The 20594-nt window shown below is 56.3% G+C and overlaps 1 protein-coding gene across 2 annotated transcripts in view; it reads left to right on the forward strand.

The window, feature by feature from the left end:
* The window catches only part of AGAP3 (ArfGAP with GTPase domain, ankyrin repeat and PH domain 3), a 107698-nt gene continuing 87104 nt past the window's right edge, over window positions 1-20594 (forward strand). For both annotated transcript variants that reach the window (XM_068176982.1, XM_068176987.1), the window contains exon 1: window positions 1-398. In XM_068176982.1, coding sequence (XP_068033083.1) covers window positions 119-398 — 280 coding nt within the window. In that variant the 5' untranslated portion in view covers window positions 1-118. The remainder of the gene's footprint in view (window positions 399-20594) is intronic.

Genomic DNA, 20594 nt, shown 5'->3' on the forward strand with positions numbered 1-20594 from the left:
GGGCGGGAGGCGGTCGGGGGCGGCGGCGCAGCCCGGGGGACCCGCGGACGGACGCGGCTGCGGCCATGCAGCGGCTGCCCGGAGCCCCGCGCCGCTGACCGGCCGTGCCGCCGCCGCGATGAACTTCCCGGGCGGCGCCGGGCAGAGCCCCGGGCAGCAGCAGAGCCTGGCGGCGCCGGGCGGGCCGGTGCCGGTGCCCGTGCCCGGGCCCTCGGGGCCGCAGCCCGGCGGGCCGCCCCCGCCGCAGTTCGGGCTCTCCAACTCGGCCGCGATCCGCGCCGAGATCGGGCGCTTCGAGTCCGTGCACCCCAATATCTACGCGATCTACGACCTCATCGAGCGCGTGGAGGACCTGGCGCTGCAGAGCCAGATCCGCGAGCACGTCATCTCCATCGAGGGTGAGTGCCGGCGACCGGGCACCGAGCGGGTCACCGGGAACGGGGCACCGAGCCGCGCCGGCCGCGCCGCCGCCTTTGTCCGCGCCGCCGCTGCACCTGCGCCCGCGGGGCCCGGCGGAGCCCGGCCCGGCCCTGCCCGCGGGACCGGGATCGCGCCGGGCCCTGCAGCGGCGGGGCCGGGGGCGCGGGGGGCCGGGCGCGGCCTGCGCGGGGCCGGGGCTCACGGGCGCTGCGGCCCCGCCGCCGGCAGCGGGGCCGGGCACGCCGGGGCCGCGGGGGCCGGGCGGGCCGGGAGGGAGGGAGCCAAGGGGACGCGCTCGTCAGCCGCCCCCGCCCCGGCCCCGTTCCCGGCCCCGCAGCGATGGTGGTCGCGGCCGGGCCTGCGCAGGGCCGGGGCCTCCGCCCGCGGCCTCTGCCGGGAGCGGCGGGCGGGGGCGGGCGCTGGTCCGGCATCGGGGCGGGGGAGGTTTGCACTCGGCGTCGACGGGGAACGGGATCTCCGGGGCCCGTTAACATTAGAAATGCAGAACACTGCGGCCCGGGTGCCGGGAGCCGGCAGCGAGGGGAGGGATGGAGCCGAGGAACTGCAGAGGAGCTGGGGAAATGCGATGGAATTGGGGGGCTGGGATGGAATTGGGGGGCTGGGATGGAGCCGGGGTGCTGGGATGGAGCCGAGGGGCTGGGATGGAGCCGGGGTGCTGGGATGGAGCCGAGGGGCTGGGATGGAGCCGAGGGGCTGGGATGGAATTGGGGTGCTGGGATGGAATTGGGGTGCTGGGATGGAGCCGAGGGGCTGGGATGGAGCCGGGGTGCTGGGATGGAGCCGAGGGGCTGGGATGGAGCCGGGGTGCTGGGATGGAGCCGAGGGGCTGGGATGGAGCCGGGGTGCTGGGATGGAGCCGGGGTGCTGGGATGGAGCCGAGGGGCTGGGATGGAGCCGAGGGGCTGGGATGGAGCCGGGGTGCTGGGATGGAGATGGGGCACTGGGATGGAGCCGAGGGGCTGGGATGGAGCTGGGGTGCTGGGATGGAGCCGAGGGGCTGGGATGGAATTGGGGGGCTGGGATGGAGCCGAGGGGCTGGGATGGAGCTTGGGGACCGCCGTGGGTGAGGGACCTCGGTGCAGCTGAGGGGCTGAGGTGAAGGGGGGGCTGGGATGGAGCTGGAGCCCAGGATGGGCGAGGGGCTGCGGTGCAGCCGGCGGGCTGCAGTGGAGCTGAGGGGAGGGGAAGGTCGATCGTGCTGTGCTGAGGCCCACTGTGGCCGGCAGGCTATTGCAGCCCCCCAGCCTAAGGGTCCCTCTGCCCTCGGTGAGCCCAAGCCTCCAGGTTTCTGCAGCTGGCCCACAGCGGGGAAGGCAGGGCCGCGGGTGCCCTTGGTCTGTGTGAGGAGCCCCGGTCCAGCTCGGTGCTTGCCAGGCACTGCCGTTTCACTGCCCTGGGTTTTGTTGTCCCAGCTTGGTGGCAGTGTGCTCAGCTCCGTTCCTGCTGCCTCATGCCATGAATGTCACTGCAGGGGCACACGAGGTGGTTTTGGGGAGTGGTAGCCACATTATAGGGGTGCTGGCCACCATGGTGATGCTGCATGTGAGCAGCAGCCTGGGTGCTTCTCCAGAGGCCTGCATCCCACTTTGGTCCTTTTGAGTTTCTGTGGAAAGGGGGAAAGGAAGATGGCCTGTAAGAAGAGTGAGGCCTGTGACAAAAAAGGTTGCATGGATTGAGGGAATGTGAATCCCAGAATTTGTTTTAGTGGCCTCATGGTGCAAGGTCAAAGAACACTCAGTGGGGTAAAGACAGGGAGGATGTAAAACCCTGGGCTGATGCTGGAGGGGCCTTTTCACGTCTGTGGAGGTCTTCATCCACAGAAAGCTGTAGGGTTGATGGAATTGGAGGAGAAGAGGAAAGGGACTCAGGCTGGATGGAGATGGGTGGGAGGGCAAGGCTGGCACAGGCCATGGCAGTGGCTCAGTCCCATAGTTGGGGTCCCACCAGTCCCACTGGGGGAGTCACAGTGGGCTGGTGGGGGAGAACTGTGCTGTGCCCATTGCCATGGGGCTCCTGCAGCTCTCCCTTGTTTGTGCCTCTGATGACAGCTGTGGTGGGAGCCCGAGGTCACTGGTGACACGATCTTATCTTGTGTGAGGTTCCTGCACTGTGGGACACAGGAGCTGCCAGCTGAGACGTGGCGGGGCTATGCCGGAGGTGCTCCCAGGGTCACCTCTGTGGGCAGAGCCACGCCGGGCACCGTGTCCCTGCTCCTTGTCCCCTGCAGGGACGCAGAGCCCCGCGGGGCGCTGGGCGCGTGTCCCGTCCTGCGCCCCCAGCCCCGGGAGCGGGTGCTGGGCACGCTGGTGGGAGGCGCGCGTCTCTTAGCAACTCCTGTGCTGCGTGGTTCCTCCTGGTGCTGAGAAGGTGTGAACGCACACACCAGCCTCCTGTGCGCTGCTGAGGTGCTTGGGGCTTCCCAAAGCACCCAGTGTCACCCAGAATGAGGGCTGAGGGGTGCCCTGCACCTGGCTGGCCGTGACACGGCTCACCTGTGTCCACAGGGCTGTGGGATGGTGCCAGAGGCTGCATGTCCTTGGGGACTTTGCCTGTTCAAGCCACAGACACATCCTGCCTCTTCCGAGCCTTCCCTGTGGATGTGTAGCAGGAATCCCTCAGATTTCCTTGTCTCGGCTGTCCTTAATACCTGCGGGGCAATGGGATGAGTCCTGATCCTGGTGAAACATGTGCTGTGTTTACACAGTTACCTGTGACCATTACCAGGTGTGCATGAGTGAATTAACAGGGGTTAATTAACGGCTGGAAGAGCCTTGCTGGAGATGTTATCATCCGTAGAGTGCCTTGGTCTGGAAGGGAATTTCCTTCTAACCTGCAGGTTTGGGGCTTGATACAGAAATGTCTGAAAGAGGGTTTTGTTTGTTGATGTTCCTGATCTGAAGATCAGAGTTGGTGACTGGAACAATGGTTCATGGTCTGAAAATCCATGACAGAAGTTGCCAGTGAAACCCCAAATTCCATTTCCTAAAACTGAGGCACTGGGTCTTGCAAGACTTGCTCACACCCTCCTGCCAAGACTCCTTTCCTGTAGGTAATTCCTTCATTTTTGAAGGGGGAAAGTCGAAAGCAGTCCTCTGCTGCAGCGGGCAGGGGGTCCAAGCTGCCCACCCTCTGCTGGGGCTGCCAGTGTCCCTGCAGGGGTGTCACCGCAAGGGTGTCAGTGTTGCAGCTGTGCCAGCATTGGAGTCGGGCACTGGCAGAGAGGTACAGAACTGGGGGGGTGGGTCTGTGACAGTGTGGCTCTGCCAAGGAGGGGCTGAAGTGTGTCTTGGGGGGCTGCTGCAGCCAGAGCCCTGCCAGCCCCCCAGGCTCGGGGAACAAGCCTTTCTTGAGAAGCTTGCAGCCCACGATGGGGTGAGAGCCAGCTGTGCCTGCCTATGGGCTGGCATTGGTGGTGCCACTGTGGGAAGAAAGGGAAATCTGCTCTGTTTTGGTCTCCTCCTTGAGCTGGAGCTTTATTCAGAGGTGATGGGGGCTGAGGGGCACTGGGGCTGGGGGAGATGGCAGGTTGGGCTGGTCACCAGCATCAGCTGCATCACAGGCAGGACCTGGAGTTTTTTGGTAGTTTCTAACCACCAAATTTGGACAGATTTTCAGGGGGCTTGCAAAATGCGATTCCCTCATCCCAGGCTGCTTTCCTTGCCAAAATGTGGAGACTGCTGCAAGCTGCTGAGTTCTATAAAAGATTTCATATCTGCATAAAGCAAAACGATACCAACCTGGGGCTGCTGCAGCCCTGCTCACAGTAAATGTGGCCTCCAACGTCGTGACTCTGGGACAGGCTGCAGACAGAACCGTATTAATAGAGCTTGTAATTAGAGCAGTAATTGCACAGTCCTTATTTCTTTCCTGGAAGTGAACTTTGAGCAGTGACCAGGACGCGGGTTGGAGGAGGACGAGCAATGTCTCTGGTGCGGGGGTTACCTGAGGGACATGCAAGACAGGCTGCGAACAGCATGGGGCTGCAGAACCACACATTCATGGACAGCTGGGAGAGACAGCACCGGCAAGAGGGAATAGCGAAAGAAGATCATGATGTGGGACTGAAGAGATGGTTATACAGAGGTTTTCTGGGAGTGTGAAGTGGTGAAGGCAGGAGGGAGAGGTAGAAGGGAGATAAGAAGTAGGTGAGATTCCCTCAACAGAGCTTTTGCCAGATGATGAGAATTTTCTTCTCTGTATGTCCAGGCAGGAAGTACATCAGGATATGTTGGGATGTGCAGGAGGCTCTTGGGGAGTGGGCTTAGGCTGAGGTGGGGTAGTCCCTGACCAGCTAACAGTGTTTGCAGTGGTGCCACAAGCAGTTCAGGTGACACAGCATGGGTGGAGGAAACCCAGGTCTTTCCTGAGCTCCCTAGAACATGCCAGCACCAAGGACAAAACCACGACTGCTGGACCAGAGGCTTGAGAGCAGAAACAACCCTGCAGTTGGGTTGTGATGCCCAGAGAGAGCCTTAACTAGGCCTGGATTGAACTATGAAGGGACAGACAGACCTGAGAAAGCTCCTCTGTCCTTCCTCACCCTGTCACCCCCCCCATGGAGTGAAAGAGCGGCTGGGTAAGAGCCCAACGGGACTCTTCCTGCTGGGCAGAATGAGGCCACGTTTGGCCCCCACGTTCTGATGTTTGTGGTTGTGCACATGCCTTGCAGCCCATCTAAAGCTCAGCTCTCTGGGAAAGCTTGGAGAGAGTTTGAGCCATGGTGAGGACTCAGTGTCCAGGGAGCAGGACCAGGAATCTCTCTGTAGTCAGCTTTACCTGGAGCACATGTTTTTTTTTTTCCCTTCATTGTCCTTTCTCACCTCTCCCATCTGCCTCTAAACCCATGTGGGTTCCTCTCTGCAGTTTAAGAAGCAGGGTTAGTTTGGGAAAGCTCTCCTCTACAATTTCCAGCTGTTGCTGCTCTGGCAGAGGCTCAGGATGAGAGAGCCCTGCAGAATGTCTCTGGTGGCTGGGAGCAGCCTGGTTGTCCGTGAACTCCACATCTGCTTTGCCAGGCAGGGGCTACCCCACTGCTGGCTCTACCTCACTCCAGGGTCTGCTGTTGGCTGGGTGTGAGGCCAGCACGGACTGTTGGGTCACTTGTTGTAAATAGTCTGTCCCAGGATTTTGGCCTTAAAAAACAAGGCCTCTGGCTGAGGACTGTTGGAGGTACAGACCTGGGCCTCTGCCTCAGGAGTTTACTCCATCATAGCCTGCCTTGCTGTCAATAAGTGCTGTGATTTTCCAGCTGGCATCTCCAACATCCTGGGTATTTTCTGCATTTCTCTCTTAGAAAGGACTGCTTTGGTACTGGGCATCTTCATGTTTAAAGCCACTTGTACCAGTTACTGAGGCCACTTTGCTGTCTCTGTTTCTCACGAGTTAAATTGGCTGAGCTTCATCATTTTGTTCAGTTCCAGCACAAGTCTTCTAGCTCCATGCTCCATCCTTTCCCAACGTCTTTTGAAACTGGCTCCTGGTGTGCTGATTCACAAAGCAAACTGAGGCAGGAGCTGCCACTGCTGCAGGATCTTCTGGAGGAAGATGAGGACCCTCCTCGCTGGGGGAGCCCCACACTGCCAGGCTGCACTCAGGGCTCACCATGTCTTCACTCTGCTGAATCAGCCTTGAGTAAATTACACCCTTTGGGAAGGAGAGCGTTCTGCTTAGCCAGCTTTTTCCTGCTAATTCCATGACCTCTGCAGAAAACTGCCCTGTTTACGTGTGCCTGTGAGTTCCCGAGGGCTGGGAAACCACAGGCCGTGGTGCTGGGGTGCCGTAGGGGGAGCTGCAAACTCCGAAGCCATCGGCACATCCCTGCTCCAGGGCTGGAGCTGGGCATTCTGGACAGCTGCGTGGCTCATGCTGTAACACCCCTGCATTCAGGTAATGACCACTCGCACACTGTGGTCTCCAGATTTGCTGGAAGTTAAGTGCAAAGGGGTTAAAAGGGCACAAAATGAGAGGTTGGGCAAATCACAGAACCAGAGAATGGTTTGGGTTACAGACCATTTGTTCCACCCCCTGCCATGGGCAGGGACACCTTCCACTAGACCAGGTTGCCCCAAGCTCCATCCAGTCTGGCCTTGAACACTTCCAGGGATGGGGCAGCCACTGCTTCTCTGGGCAGTTTGTGCCAGGGCCTCACCACCCTGACAAGGAAAAATGTCTTCCCAATATCCCATCTAACCCTGCCTTCTTGTCTGTGAGAAGCCATTCCCCCTTGTCCTGTCACTGCAGTCCCTCATCCCAAGTCTCTGCAGTTCTCCTGGAGCCTCTTTAGGCAATGGAAGGAGCTCTAAGGTCTCCGTGGAGCCTTCTCTGCTCCAGGTGAACATCCCAGGTGAACATCTCCAGGTGAACATCCCTGCCTGGCTCCAGAGCAGAGGGGCTCCAGCTCTCGGAGCAGCTCCTGTTCTGACCATGCACTCTGTGTTGTTTGGGTGCGGGGTGCTGTGGTCTCTGGGTCAACTCCCTGGAGAGGCTCCAAAGGGCCCTGGGAAGGCTTCCTGGGCTGCCTTCCCTGCTGGCCAGGGAGAACCCGGGTCCTCTACCACTGCGTTGTCCTGGCCTGGCTGAGGCAGGGCTGGCACTGCTCAGCATCTCATGGTGCCAGTGCCTGGCATAAGCAGCACAAGCAAAAGGATCTGCCTGGAAAGAGTCCTGGAGCAGATTCTGATGCGACAGGAGACTCTGGACCCCCAGGAGTGATGGGCAGATCCAAAGCACAGCTGAAGGAGCCTTTAGCACGCTTCAACAAATACATCCCCTGTTTTTACTGAGTTTTGTGTTGTGGCCCAAGTCATCTGGAGGCATCTTTGCCAGGTGCAGCTCAAACCTTTCTGAGCTTACAGATGGAGAATCTGGTCTTGGGGAAGAATCAGGAAAGGCCATTGCTTGATGCCCTGATCGATAGGAGTTGAGAGAGATGGTGAAACTGTAGCAGGAAGGCTGGAGGATGGTCCTGATGGCTGGGAGCTGAGCAGGATGGAGCTGCAGGTGCTGTGCTGGGGGAGGTGAAGGTTCCTGGTGCTCTGGGGGCAAGAACTCGGTACTGTGGCTAAAGAGGAAAATCTGGGATGTGAAGGGAAAGAACAGGATTTGGAGGTGGGGTCAGGAGAGAATTAGGAGTCTCTGTGGCTGCAGTTTCAGTTCCCTTGATCCAATACAAGCGTGGTTGCTACGGGCAGGGACAGTGCAGCTCTTCCCACTTGGCAGCTCCACCTACCCCTCCCTGTGATCCCGAGCTACCCTGGCAGGAGCCAGGCATGTGTTAGGTTTGCTTCAGTCAGCTCCCAGCTGCTTGTGGTGTGACCACGTGAATGTGGGTGGCGAGGAGGGGGCACACATGGCTGGGTCTGGGGAGGCAGCAAAGGCCTGGGTTGCAGTGTCTGAGCTGTGCGACAGCTGATGTGACAGCAAAGCTCCGTGTGCTGGTCTGACCCTGACAGCAGCCCCAGCAGTACCTGGGGAGGAGCTGGGAGCCTGCTGCCTGTTCCAGGTACACGCTCTGGGTGTTTGGCCAGACGTTGGCCGGTCTCCCTGTGCTCGCTGTGGGTCGGTGTGACGTCAGTGCTTGGTGGCTCTCTGCCTTCCCAACACAACTCTTGTGGGAAGTCCTAACGTGACTCTTGTCTCAACACAAACCCCAGATTTCTCAGGAGTTTCACAGCTTGGTGCACAGAGCCCTTTCCAGTTTAGGGATGCTGTGCACTGGCTGCTGCTCCAAGCAGCAATGTCCTGCTGACCCGGGCCTCTGTCAGAATGGGGCCAGCCGTGCCCCTGTGCTCAGAGCTGCCTCTGTGCTGGCTGTGGGGTGAGCCCTCGTGCGTTCCTGCCGTGCTTGGGCTGGCGTTGCCGGGCCCTGCCTGGGAGTACCCGGTGGGAGCGGTGCCAGTGGGGCCAGCTTTGCGCACTTGACTGCCAATCATTCATCTGCCATTCGCTTTCAGGAGCTTTCCCAAAGCTCCTGACAGAGCTGACCGCTTTCTGCATAGACACCTTCCAGTGCTGGGCACTGCTGGGCTCTCACCTCCCCTGGAGTCCCACTGAGATGGGAATGTAAGGCATGGCTGCATCCAGGCTGGTTGTTCTGACCTAGCGATGGGACTTATTAATTTGGGTGGCCAAATTAGATCTAAATGATGTCTGATCTGGTCCCAGACTGTGTTTCCAGCTGGGCTGGCTGACATGGGATGGTCCTATGCTGGGGAATACTGGGTGTTCTGGTGCCTATGGCAGAGGGGTACAGCCTTGGAGCTAAAATCCCGTTGTAGCTGCTGTGGATGTGGGGGGAGTAGGCAGCAGCCACATGGTCTGGAGGAGCAGCTGTGGGCTGAAGGGCTGGCACAGAAGCCTGGCTGCTGGGAATTGAGGAATGCAAGAGCTGCCCCAGCCTGTGATCAGAGCTCGGCAGCTTGAGGGGCATCTTGGCGGTACCGTGATGCTCTTATTGCATCCCTCCCTGTCAGAAGGAGGCCTTTTCTCCTTGTGATCCCACCTTCCTGCTTTGGCATCGGATTCTTTTTTAAAATTATTCTCCAGGACTTGCTGCGAGTCGTTATCTCGCCATGCAGCAGCTGCAGGCCTTGGGAATCCGTGTCCGTTGCGTTCCTGCTGGCAGTGCCCTTCATGGAAGAGACAGCTGTCCTCTCACTCCTGCTGCCTCTTGCAGCTCTGGGCAGCACCAGGAGCACGGATCCCATGGGTGCCTATTCAGGTGGATTTACTCAAGTGATGTAGTGAGAGCAAGAAATCTTCTGGGGCGGGAAAGGTAAAAATAAAGATACTTTTAGCTGCTTCTTGACTGGAAGGAGGTTTGTGTGATTGAGACCTGTTGCATGCCTGCTCACCTCTCCTGCCTCAGTGACTTTCAGACCTGCTGTCCAATTACAACCAAACCCTGCTGCTTCTGAATTCCCACAAATCCTAGGAAGCAGATTTCCAGACAGAGCAGAGCACCCCAGCTTGTGGCATGCAGAGGGAGAGGGAAGTTTGCATCTGTCCAGGGTGTCTGGCTGCATCTCCACTCTGCAAGCCCTGGCTGAGTCACTGGGGAATTCCTGCCTGGGGTCATGTGTGAGATCTGGTTCTGGCCATGTGATCTATGTGATGAAATCCTCTCAGCCTCGGGGCTCTGTGCCACACTCCCAGCTGCTGCATCTGGAATCCCGGCCGGGTCCTGCTGGTACTGGAGTTCCAGGGGTGGGAGCCGCTGCCTCTGGGTTGCCATGGTGGCCAGCGTGGGCTGCTGGCCCTGGCTCCTGCCGAGGGCTCAGTGCTCGCTGGCTCCTGCTCTTGATTTTGGGCAGCTTTGGGTATTTACCCCAGCTGTGACTCCTGTGGTAGGGAAGAGGGGTCTGGCCTTCAGAGAGGGACTTTGAACAAAGGGACTTGGGTGACAGGACAAGGGGGAATTTGGCTTCCCAGGCACAGAGGGCAGGGTTAGATGGGATATTGGGCAGAAATTTTTCCCTGCGAGAGTGGTGAGGCCCTGGCACAGGTTGTTTGAAACAGTTATGGCTGCCCCATCCCTGGAAGTGTCCACGGCCAGGTTGGATGGGGCTTGGAGCACCCCGGGATAGGGGAAGATGTCCCTAGAGAAGATGCACCCCATGGCAAGGGGTGGGACTGGATGGGCTTTAAGGTCCTTTTCCACTGAAGCCATTTGGACTTTCTGTGAGCAGCCTCTGGCGAGTGCTGTCCGTCCCCGTGTGCGGAGGATGGAGCAGGGCTGGAGGAGCACACACCCTGCAGGATGCCACTCTGACAGCGGGTGGCGAGGCCAGTGCTGCTCCTGCTGGGAGGTGGGTGCTGCAGGGCTGATGGCACCGTGGCCCTTCTGCTCGGGAGGGTTCAGGGGGAGAACTCCTGCTCCTGGTTTTTCTCTGCAGTCACCCTTGGAGCCTCACCTGGTCCAGTCCTGTGTATGGGAGCACAGGACAGGGCCAACTTTGCTGTGGAGGGCTTGGAGCTGGTTTAAAAGTGAGAGGCAGGTGCTGATGAGCATATGGGGGGGCTGTGTCAGGACATGGACCTCCCATGTGGGGTAATTTGGGTGTTCCTGTTGGGCACAGAGCTTGGGGGAGCTTCGAGGAGCTCTTTAAAAGAGGAGAATAAAGCGATTTCAGGTGGTTTGCATAGAGCTTTTCCAACATGAAGCACAAACAGGAGGAAGCAGGGAGGTGTTTGCTGTAATTCGGCATCTGGGAAGTGGAGCTTCTGCCAGGGTTTGGGAGGGAGACAGTGGAGGAAGAATGGTTGTTATGGAATGAGGCGTTTGGGAGGGGGAAGATACGCAGCTCACGGTTGACGTGACAGAAGAGGAGGGCCCGGAGGGGAATTCAGAGGGAGCGTTCGCCTGCTGAACAGAGAGATTAGGGAAATAATTCCAGCAGCAGCAGTGTGGTGGCTGAATAGGGATGAGGCAGGATTTTATGGGTTATAGGCACTTTTTGGCAGAAGGATTAATAGTGATCAGTGCAGAGTGGATGCTGTGGCCCTTTGGCTGTGTGGCCAGGGGACAAGGAGGTTTCAGGCCTGGAGCTTGTGTGATAAGAAGTGAGGAGAAGGAAAGGAGAATCCATGAACTCTTACTGTCTGAGTCATGTCCTCAAGTCCCAGACAGGGTCTGAGTGACGTCCCCAGTCCCTGTGCAGCAAGGGCTTGGGGGGAGATGGGACAAAGCTGGGATTAGCAGCAGCTCTCTTTAATCATGTGGACCTTGGGTTTGTGGGTGCACACTTGAAATGCTGGAGGGGAAAAGAAGCTGAGACTTCATTTTGGACAGGAGACAGTCCAGGAATAGAAAAGCAGAACTATGAATCATCACACAGAGCTGAGGGATGGCGTTAAATTAAAGGCTGGCTGGAGGAAGCGTGGAAGAAGGGAAGGTGCTATGGGCAGAGCCATGTGAGACACCCAAAAAACAGCATCACTGGAGGTGGAGAGTGAGGATGGTCTGTCTGAGGCTGGCGAAAGAAGCTGTAGAGAACCAGGAGGAGAACAAAGAGGATAAAAGGATTGTTGGAATCAATGAGGACAAGGTGTTGTGGCCAGTTTGGTTCCTGAGAGAGGAGCCTCAGGGTCCAGAAGAACCCAGAATTTGCAGGTGAGGGAGGAACAACCTTGTGCAGTGCTCTGGTGAGACAGAAAAGGGCCATGGGAGATCCTGAGGTGGGGATGTCTGTCCTCCAGGAAAATGAAGGTGTGTCAGTGACATCAGACACCTTCCCAGGAGACTGAAGAGAATTCAGAGAGGGGTGGGTTTGGTGGATGGACTGTTGGATGGGTGAGGAATTGCACAGATGGCCACATCCAAAGGGTTATGGTCAGTGGGCAAATGGAAACCAGTAATGAGCGCTGTCCACCCCAAGTCCGTACTGGGACCAGAACTGGTTAATGTCTTTATTAATGACACAGACAGTGTGTTCACACTCGGTGTGTTCACAGGTGACACCACGCTGAGGGGTGCAGGTGCGAGGCTGGAGGACAGGGATGGCACCCAGAGGGACACTGGCAGAGGAGTTGGCCCATGGGATCCTCATAAAGTTCAGCAGGGCCAAGTGCACCTGTTCTGGCCCATCGGCTGTACCAGTACAGGCTGGGGCACCTTCCACTATCCCAGGGTGCTCCAAGCCCCATCCGGCCTGGCCTTGGACACTGCCAGGGATGGAGCAGCCACAGCTTCTCTGGGCACTCTGTGCCAGGGCCTCACCACCCCACAGGGAAGAATTTAATCCTAGTATCTAACCTAAATCTTCTCTTGTAGTTTGAAACTATCACCCCTTGGTCTGTCACCATCTGCCCATGTAAAACATCTGAAATTGCATTTTTTACTGGAAGTTTTGGTGAGGTATTTGGGCTCTGCCTGTGCTGGCCTCCTCTTTGCTCTTAGTCCTGGGAACTTACACAAAGAGGTTTAAACCTCCCCTGTCCTCAGCATCATTCCTCAGTGTCTTCTCTGTCTCCTGTGGAACAGGCCAAGCTTTCCTGTGTCCTTATGTTGGTCCCTGATGTGCTTGGGATTTGCCTCTAGTTTTTGCTGTTTGTCACTGGTCACCTCTCACTCTTTGTGTAGCTGCTCTGGGCTCAGACTAGGGTGCTGCTGCCACTCCTTTATATTTATCCTTATTAATCTGACCTAATTTCTAGTTTCCCTGTGCATGCCTTCCCATGCCAAGCCCGGTATGATGCTTGGGTGAGCCAAGCTGATCTCCTACCACACTGGTTTCTTCTGCACTGGGTTGATTCCTGTGTGTGCCATCACTGCTGCTTCAGGGGGCCAACAGCTTTTTGTAATCTTTTTTTTTTTGTTTTGGTTTTTTTTTTCTTTTTTCTTGTGGTCTTCCAATAAGATCTTGCCTACGGAGGCTGTAATCAGAATCCCAGAATGGTTTGGGTTGAAAAGGATCTTAAAACTCATCCAATTCCACTCCCTGCCCTGGGCAAGAACACTGTCCACTAGACTGGGTTGCTCCAAGTCCTGTTCAGCCTGGACTGGAGCACTTGCAGAGATGGGGAGGCCACAGCCTCTCTGGACAATACCTGCCTTGGTGGAGTCTCTGCAGTTTGCTGTCCTTCCTCCCACAGACTGTAAGAACTTGGGGACAGTCTTTCCTGTCTGCCTCCTCCCATCAACTTCCCTCAGAGGATCAGCTGAAGGGTGCTCTGGTAGACCGCAAGTCCTGGAAATTGAGCTGGGGAGAGTCTAAGAGGAAATCGAGGACAAAATTACACGTGGCCTGGTACAAGTGAGAAATGGGCATGGGAGGAGGTGCCCAGCCCCTTTGCAGGCCTGGGAGTGGATTTTTGGGGAGGGGATTGCACAGGGTGTTTGGGGAGCTCTGGTGGTGAGAGGTGAGGGAGGAGACTGAGATGCTCCTCTTGGAGGAGAAATGCCTAAAGGTGTGTTGGGCTTAGTCAGGTGGTTTGCAGGCTCTGTGGGGTTTGTGGGGTTGAATTTCAAACACAAACTTTGATACTGGAGTGTCTATTCCGTTACTGGCCATGTATCATGAACTGATAAGTGGTACTACCATCCCCCTGTTCAGTTTAACAGCTTTGCCATCCAGGCTGGGAAGTACTTTTTCTGGCTGGAAGGGTCTTGGATCCCCCATTCCTGGAAGTCTTCACACCCTCCTGTGGCAGCAACTGAAGGGAGCCCACCCGCTGCTTCTTCAGTCTATTGTTCCTGTCATTAATTCCTCCAGCTGATGATAGTTCCCGTTTAATTCCCAATTTACATTCATCTGTTTTAAAGTTCATTTTCTCACTTATTTCTTTAGATTAGACTAAATAAAACTTTGTTACCTAAACATTGTTCCCTGAGAAGTTTACTGTTACTTCATCATCAATTATCTCTTGATGTTCTTTTTGGGAAGTAAGTCACATAACTGTCATTAAAAGTCTCTTCATGAGTTCATTTTGTGTGGTCTTCAAAGAATTTTTATGGCTCTTCCTTACCCAGTGTTCTTAAAATGAAAATCATCAGATTACAGGCAGTGTGCTCCCACTTGACCCAGCCACAGTTTGATGAACTGTAAATCCAGTTCCTTTCTCTGCTGGCTGCTCTTTTTAATGAAATCCTAGAGTTTGGTTTGGGAGCAACCTTAGAGGTCATCTGTGGCCTGTGTGCATTAGAGCTCTGTTGTCCAGCATATCCATCTGCTGCTTCCTGATGGGGCTGATGTGACTCCACACTGATGGTTCCTGGTCACCCAGTCATTTCTCCGGAATTGGAAGTGGCCCCAAAAGGATGTGGTCTGTTGGTCTCTGGTTTGGGGCCGGGGGATATGACTGTCCTGGCATTCCTGGCACTTGCCATTTCACCTCTCTTGGAGCTGGCATAGTAAAAGTGTTTTCCCAGTTGTCTGAAGCTTCCCAACATGACTGGTAAGGCTCCAGGTGTCACTGGAATCCTCTTACCTGTTGATGTGGATCTCTGGCTCTTCTGAGCCTGGTCCTACTGTGTTTATTGTAAATGACTTTGCTGAGTGATGGTTTATAGAGGGAGTGTTGTATGGGAATGGGTTACATGATCATGGAAACATGGGCGGAGTTGTTTGTGTCATGGAACCATGGATCACTTTGGGCTGCAAGGACCTTCAAGGTTGTCCAGTCAAACCCTGTGTCAGCAACACCTGAACCACCTGGAGGAGTGCAATCAGCTGTAACATGAATTGTTGTTTAAGAACATCCAGTTCCATTGACTCTATCCCCTTCTCAGAGACTGGTGTCAGTGAGGGCTGCTGGGGGGTGTGAGGTCACTTTGCTCTCTTCCAGCCATTCCTGAATATCTCTGTTATTTCAATACTTATTTAAAACTCGCATGAGCAGGAGTGTGAGCTCACTGTTCCTCACTCTTCCTCGCTCTTCCTTGCACCATTGTATTCAGGTTGTTTGTGCCTTTAAATTAAAGTTATGTTTTTTTGATGACATTTTTAAAAATGTTTCTGCTAATGGTTTTGCCATTCTCCATTTGTCTGTGTTTGCTCTTCCCAAGTGTTTGTGTCAGTGCCTGTGGTGCTGAGGCCCAGCAGACCCCTGCCCCTGGACCTGCTCTGGGGAGCAGCCGTGCCTCCCCGTGCAGGTCTGTGCTCCTCACAGCCGCTTCCTGCTGCTCTCAGCATTGTTACAGACTCCTTTTCCTGAAGGCTTCAGCTTCCTACACCATTTTTGATGCTTCCTGCGTTCAAGATCTTATTGACATCTGTTTCCTCCTCTTTCTTCCTACTTTTTACCCTTTTTTGGGCAGTTTGGATGTCACTTGCCTCCAGGCGGGTTCGGGAGTTTTAGCCAAGTTGTTGTCCTGGTGTTTTTATGAAGTGTTGGCATTTGGACTGTCTGATCAATTATTATGGACGTGTAAAAACGCAAACCACAGTGAAAGCCCTGAAATGGGGCTTAGAATCCTGGAATGGCTTAGGTTGGAAGGGACTTTACTTCCCCTTCCATTCTACCCCCTTGCCATGGTCAGGGACACTTTCCACTAGACCATATTGCTCCAAGCTGTGTCCAACCTGGTCTTGGACACTTCCAGGGATGGTTCAGCCACAACTGCTCTGGGAAAACCCAGGTTGCCCTGCTTTCCTCTCCAGGTCTTGGGTCCTGCTGCTGCTTCCCCATTGTGCCTGGCTCCCGCTGTGCCCATGGCTGTGTCTGGTGGGCTCCTCCCAGTGCTGGCCCTAGTGCAGTGTCCCTTCCTCTCCTTGAGCTAGTTCTGCTGGTCCCAGAGTGCGGCAGCGCTGCCAGATTTAGGTGGCACAGTAAAATAAGAGCAGTTCCTGAGGATGTGGGTTACTTTATTATGGAAGTAGGTGCTAAGCAGCTTTCCTCAGGTGAGGAGGGTGCGGTGGTCAGAGGCACAGGGCGGGTCCAGTCGCCTCAGTCCCCCAGCACTAAATGACACGTCCCTGTGCCCTGGCCACGTGGATGTGGCACTTGGGAACATGGTGATGGCCTTGGCAGTGCTGGGGGAACACTTGGTCTTGATGGTCTCTGACGGTTTTTCCCACCTTAATGATAGTGTGATTCCATGACAAACTGTGCTTCTGGCACAGCCTGGCCCTTGGGCTGCCCCGTGCCCAGGGCAGGGGATGTTGAGGCTGGCGAGTTGGTGGGTGTGTGGGGCACGGGGTGAGTCCTAGGCTGGGCATCAGAGCCAGCAGGGCAGTGGCAGCTGTGGTCAGGCTGAGCCACCCCAGACCTGCAGCGATGAGGATCCCCGCAGCAGGGCCACCGGCGTGCCTGGGGACAGGCACGGCACCCCTGCCAGCGTCCTTGGAGCACCACTGCAGGACCGGGAGACCCCCGCCCATGGCACTGCCAGCCCTGCGCGCTGCCCGGCGCCTGCGCCCTCGGGGAGCAGCAGCGGTGTGTGAGCAAACCTGCAGCTGGAGCTGCTGTGGCTGCGTGTGCTGGCCGCAGCCGTGTCCAGGGTGAGTCACCGGGCACGCCGTGACTCAGCCGCAGACTCCGCTGTGCCGCTGGCTTGGGCGCCCGAGTCAGTGTGCTGGCAGTCACCGCGCTGGCAGTCACCGCGCTGGCCGGCCCCAGCCCTGCACGGGCTGCGGGCAGCACTGGGAGGGACAGGGTGAGGAGTCCAGCTGGAGCTGCGGCGTGGGGGTCCCAGCACGAGCGTGGGAGGAGCCCGGGTCCGTGGGATCTTGCCGGCTGTCCTGCAGCATGTCCCCTCCACGGCAGCTCCCCAGTGCCACGTGTGACACGGGGCAGCAGGGCCGCCTGTGCGACACGGGGAACTCGAGTGGGTGACTGCAGGGTTCAGGGTGCTCACGGGCTCAGGATGGATCAGAGGTCACAGTGGCTCATCCCCGCTGGTACATGTCTGTACAGGCAGTGTGTGCAGCTGTGCTCCGGGAAGTTCTCTCCAGGGGCTGGAGGAGACTCTGGCCTGGAGCACAGCCTGCTTTCATGGGAGATCAGCTGTAGAAGTACTTTCAGCCCTGGAGCCTTGCCAGTCTGAGGGTGGGGATGGCTCCACATGAGCTCTTGATGGAGCAGGCACTTGCTGTGCCCTGCAGATTCCGGTATAGAAGATGACATCCTTCCAGCTGCCCCAGGTCTGGGCTCTCGGAGCCAGGTTGGAATTTTCTGTGGGTGGGAAGTTGCTTTTCTTGAGGTTGGACATCAGTGTCCAAACCTTCAGGAAGGGCTTTAGGAGCATGTCTGTAATCATGGCAGGAGTGTTGCTCATGGCCTGGTGTCCATTGTCTTCCAGGCACGGGCAGGGCAGTGGAATGCACGTGCCATGGAAAGTGCCTCTCCATCAGCATGTTGCCCACTGTCTGACAGTTGGTCTGTGTGATGGTACATGAGCAGAGCTGGGCTGAGCAATTTCAGTCCTTGGATTGGCATAACAGCCAGGGGAGGCCTGGACCCATCAGCTAATGGTCCTGCTGACCATAGCTGGGCCAAGGCATGGAGCACATGGAGGGGATTTTGGGCAATGACCTCTCAAAGTGGCCCCCTCTCTGGACAGAAGACAGAGGGGCAGCTCTTCTCTCCTCTTCTGGGAGATGTCTATGTTAGCTGAGGGCTTCCTGGGCACACCAGCTCCCCTGATCTACCTCAGCAGCTTTGCTGATGCTCCCAGGATTGCAGTTTGCATTGTGGTGTTTGCAAACCCAAGATATGAGTCCAGGGAGTCCCATGGTGTGCTGCCAGGTCCTTCCCAGCTTTGCTTTCAGGAAAGGCTCCTGGCTGCAGGGTGGAGTGGTGAGAGTGGGGTGGGACAGGGTACCCTGTGCCAGTGATGGTAGTTAGCACCTCGGCTCCACGCTGTCCTCGGCTGACCAAAACCACTGTGGGGCTCTGCTGTGTCAGGGAAAGGGCCTGCCCTGGGAGGCACTGGGCCAGTGCCTGGAGCCATCCTGTAATTCCCTGAGTGACTCATGAGCGCATAAAGCCTTTTCCTGCTGCAGAGGCACTGGGGAAGCCTTGGTCAGCAGGATCACTGTGTGTGCTCCGGGATCAGCTGACGGACAAGTCGGAGCTGGACTGAGCCCCCGTGAGTCGTGAGCTTCCATCCCCTGATGTGCTGACATGGGAGGCTCTCCGGAAACCCAACTGGCTGCTGCAGGAAGCAGGAGCAAACACCTGAGCATGGCTGGCCGTGGTGCTGGGGCCAGGTGCAGGGCAGTGGTGTGGGTAAGAGCCATCTCCTCTCCTGGCACTGGGGACGGGAGTGCGACAGGTTTAACAGTTAAATTCCCAACGCTGGTAATTGTCGTTCCGTCGAAGTCTCTAATTCTGCCGTTTCCATGGAAATAGAATGATCTTGTGATTAAGATGTGAGGCTGAGGTGGCAGCTCTCTGGTCCTTCGGAGCTGCAGGCCCTTGTTTGCTCCCACGGTTGTGTCTCTCTGTGAGGGGAGACACAGCACTGCCTTACAGGGCAGTCTGGGTTCCTGCCTTCAGAAAGGTGTCTAGGAGCCCTGCCTTGCCCCAGGGATCCTGGCAGAACCTCTGCAGGTGCATCGAGAAAAGGTATCGCTCGTTCTGTGTCGACTGAGTGGGTTGTCCTCTATGGAAACTGTGGGATCCAGAAGTGGGGGAGTTGGCTTAAACGGTGTCAGGGATGGAGGTGACATCACCTGAGTCTGCTCCCCCAGGCTCCTCGTCATCGTCAACGGTCTCAGGCTGAAGTAGGAGTGCTAAGTAGGTTGGGTGACTTGGGCACTGGAAGTGCTGATTTCTCTCCATGCTGTGGGAGAGCCGAGGGTGCTGGATCAGATCTGGAACCGTAAACCACAGATGGCTGGAGTTCAGCTTGAGAGGAGGAGGAGGAAGAGTTGTGATGGGACCCACTATAGTTCTGGCACCCTCCTGCACAGGGTGGTGGTGCCAATGGGACATGGGGCTGGTGGGGCTCAGCAGAGCCTCTCCCTGCAGAGCTGCCAAGGAAAACTGGGCTCTGCAGAGCAGATCCATTCTTGGGAGGCTGGGGAACTGGGGTGTGTAGCCTGCCTCTCCCAGGTCCCCAAACTCTCTTATCTGGCTGAGTGGCCTTGGCATTTCTCCCGCTTCCCTGTCTCAGGTAATGCCTTGGAGGGAAATCTTGCAGTCACCATGGTCATAGAACCCAGAACCTTAAAGCTCATTTAGTCCCACCCCCTGCCATGAGCTGGGACACCTTCCACTAGACCAGGCTGCTCCAAGCCTCATCCAGCCTGGTCTTGAATACTTCCAGGGGTGGGTGGCTTAGCCACAGCTTCTCTGGGAAATATTTTTGTAGAGTTGTTGAGAATAACCCCAGGATTTAATCTGAGAAATGCTGGGACTGGAGATGCAGGAAGCACTTGCTGGACCCCAAGCAGAGCCCACTGTGGCTTGGCAGATCAAAGTCTAGAGTGCTGAGCTCCAGCTTCAGGTTGATCAGCTCTTCAATCCCTCACTCAAAGCTGGAAAAATGTACAGCTTTGGCCAAGCTGCCGTGTTTTTCCCAGCCTGCTTTTGGGAAGTGTCTGAATTGCTTTTGCTGAAACTTCTATAAATACCATCCTGATGCACTGAGCGAGCATGGAAAATGTCACTGGGAATGTGGGTTTGGCAGCCCTGGGCCTCGCCACCACAGGGACGGTGTGAGAGCCCCAGCCGTGGCACTGCTGGCGGCTCGGCGTGTGCACACGGGGACGGGGGACAAGGGGCAAGGGGCCCCCTCCTCGTGCTGCTGCCAAAGGGGCTCCAGCGCTCCTCTGCCCCTGCCCAGCCTGAGCTGCTGCCCTGCTGTGCATGGGCTGGGCTGGGCCTTTCCTGCTCCCGGGAAGCCATTCCTGAGCCCAAAGCTGCGTCTTGTGCTTCTGTAGCCTCGCGTGGAGCTTTTGTCCTTGGTTTGGCCGAGCGTCCTTTGAGTGCGTGTTCACCGAGCGCTGCCGCAGCCCTGATGAGACATTTCACAGTGATGCTTTATGTGAAAAAAATCTCCTCTTTTGGACCTGCTTAATTGGATGTGATGTCCCCAAGTTCCTGCTTCGGAAGAAACAGTAAACAAATTGTTCCCTAGTGGCCTCCTCCTTTCTTCTCCCGGCATGGAAAACTTCATTCCCCCTCTGCCATCTTCCTTTCCAGGCTCCTTGTACAGTAGCTGTTCCTGTCCTGTCAGTCATCTCTTGCCCTCATGGTACCTGGTGAGGACTGTGGGCCAGGATGAGAGCACTGAGATATTCCCTCTCTTGTTCTCCATTCTTTACCTAGTAATGGCTGGCACTCTCTTTGCTCTTTGATTACCTCTGAGCAGTGAACTGATGTTCACAGAATCATGGAATCGTTTGGGTTTGGAGGGACCTTAAAGCCCATCCACTTCTACCCCCCTTCCACTAGACCAGGTTGCTCCAAGCCCCATCCAGCCCAGCCTTGAACACTTCCAGGAATGGGGTAGTCACATCTTCTCTGGGAAATGTTTTCATAGAGTTGTTGAGAATAACCCCAGGATTTCATCTGAGTGGTGAGAACTTGAAGCTTATTTTTCCAGATGTAAAATCAGAATTGTTTGTTTCTGATGATTCCACTTCTCATTGGTCACCTGCTGTTGTGGCAGCTGGACACTCGGGATTTTAAGGTCCTTTTTTCCACTCATTCTCTTTGTTTCTGCCACCTTCAGCAATGCTTTGAGCTGCTGGGGTTTCCTTGCTTTA

The sequence above is a fragment of the Anomalospiza imberbis genome, chromosome 1 (assembly GCF_031753505.1).
Source record: "Anomalospiza imberbis isolate Cuckoo-Finch-1a 21T00152 chromosome 1, ASM3175350v1, whole genome shotgun sequence".
Taxonomy (NCBI): Eukaryota; Metazoa; Chordata; class Aves; order Passeriformes; family Viduidae; genus Anomalospiza; species Anomalospiza imberbis.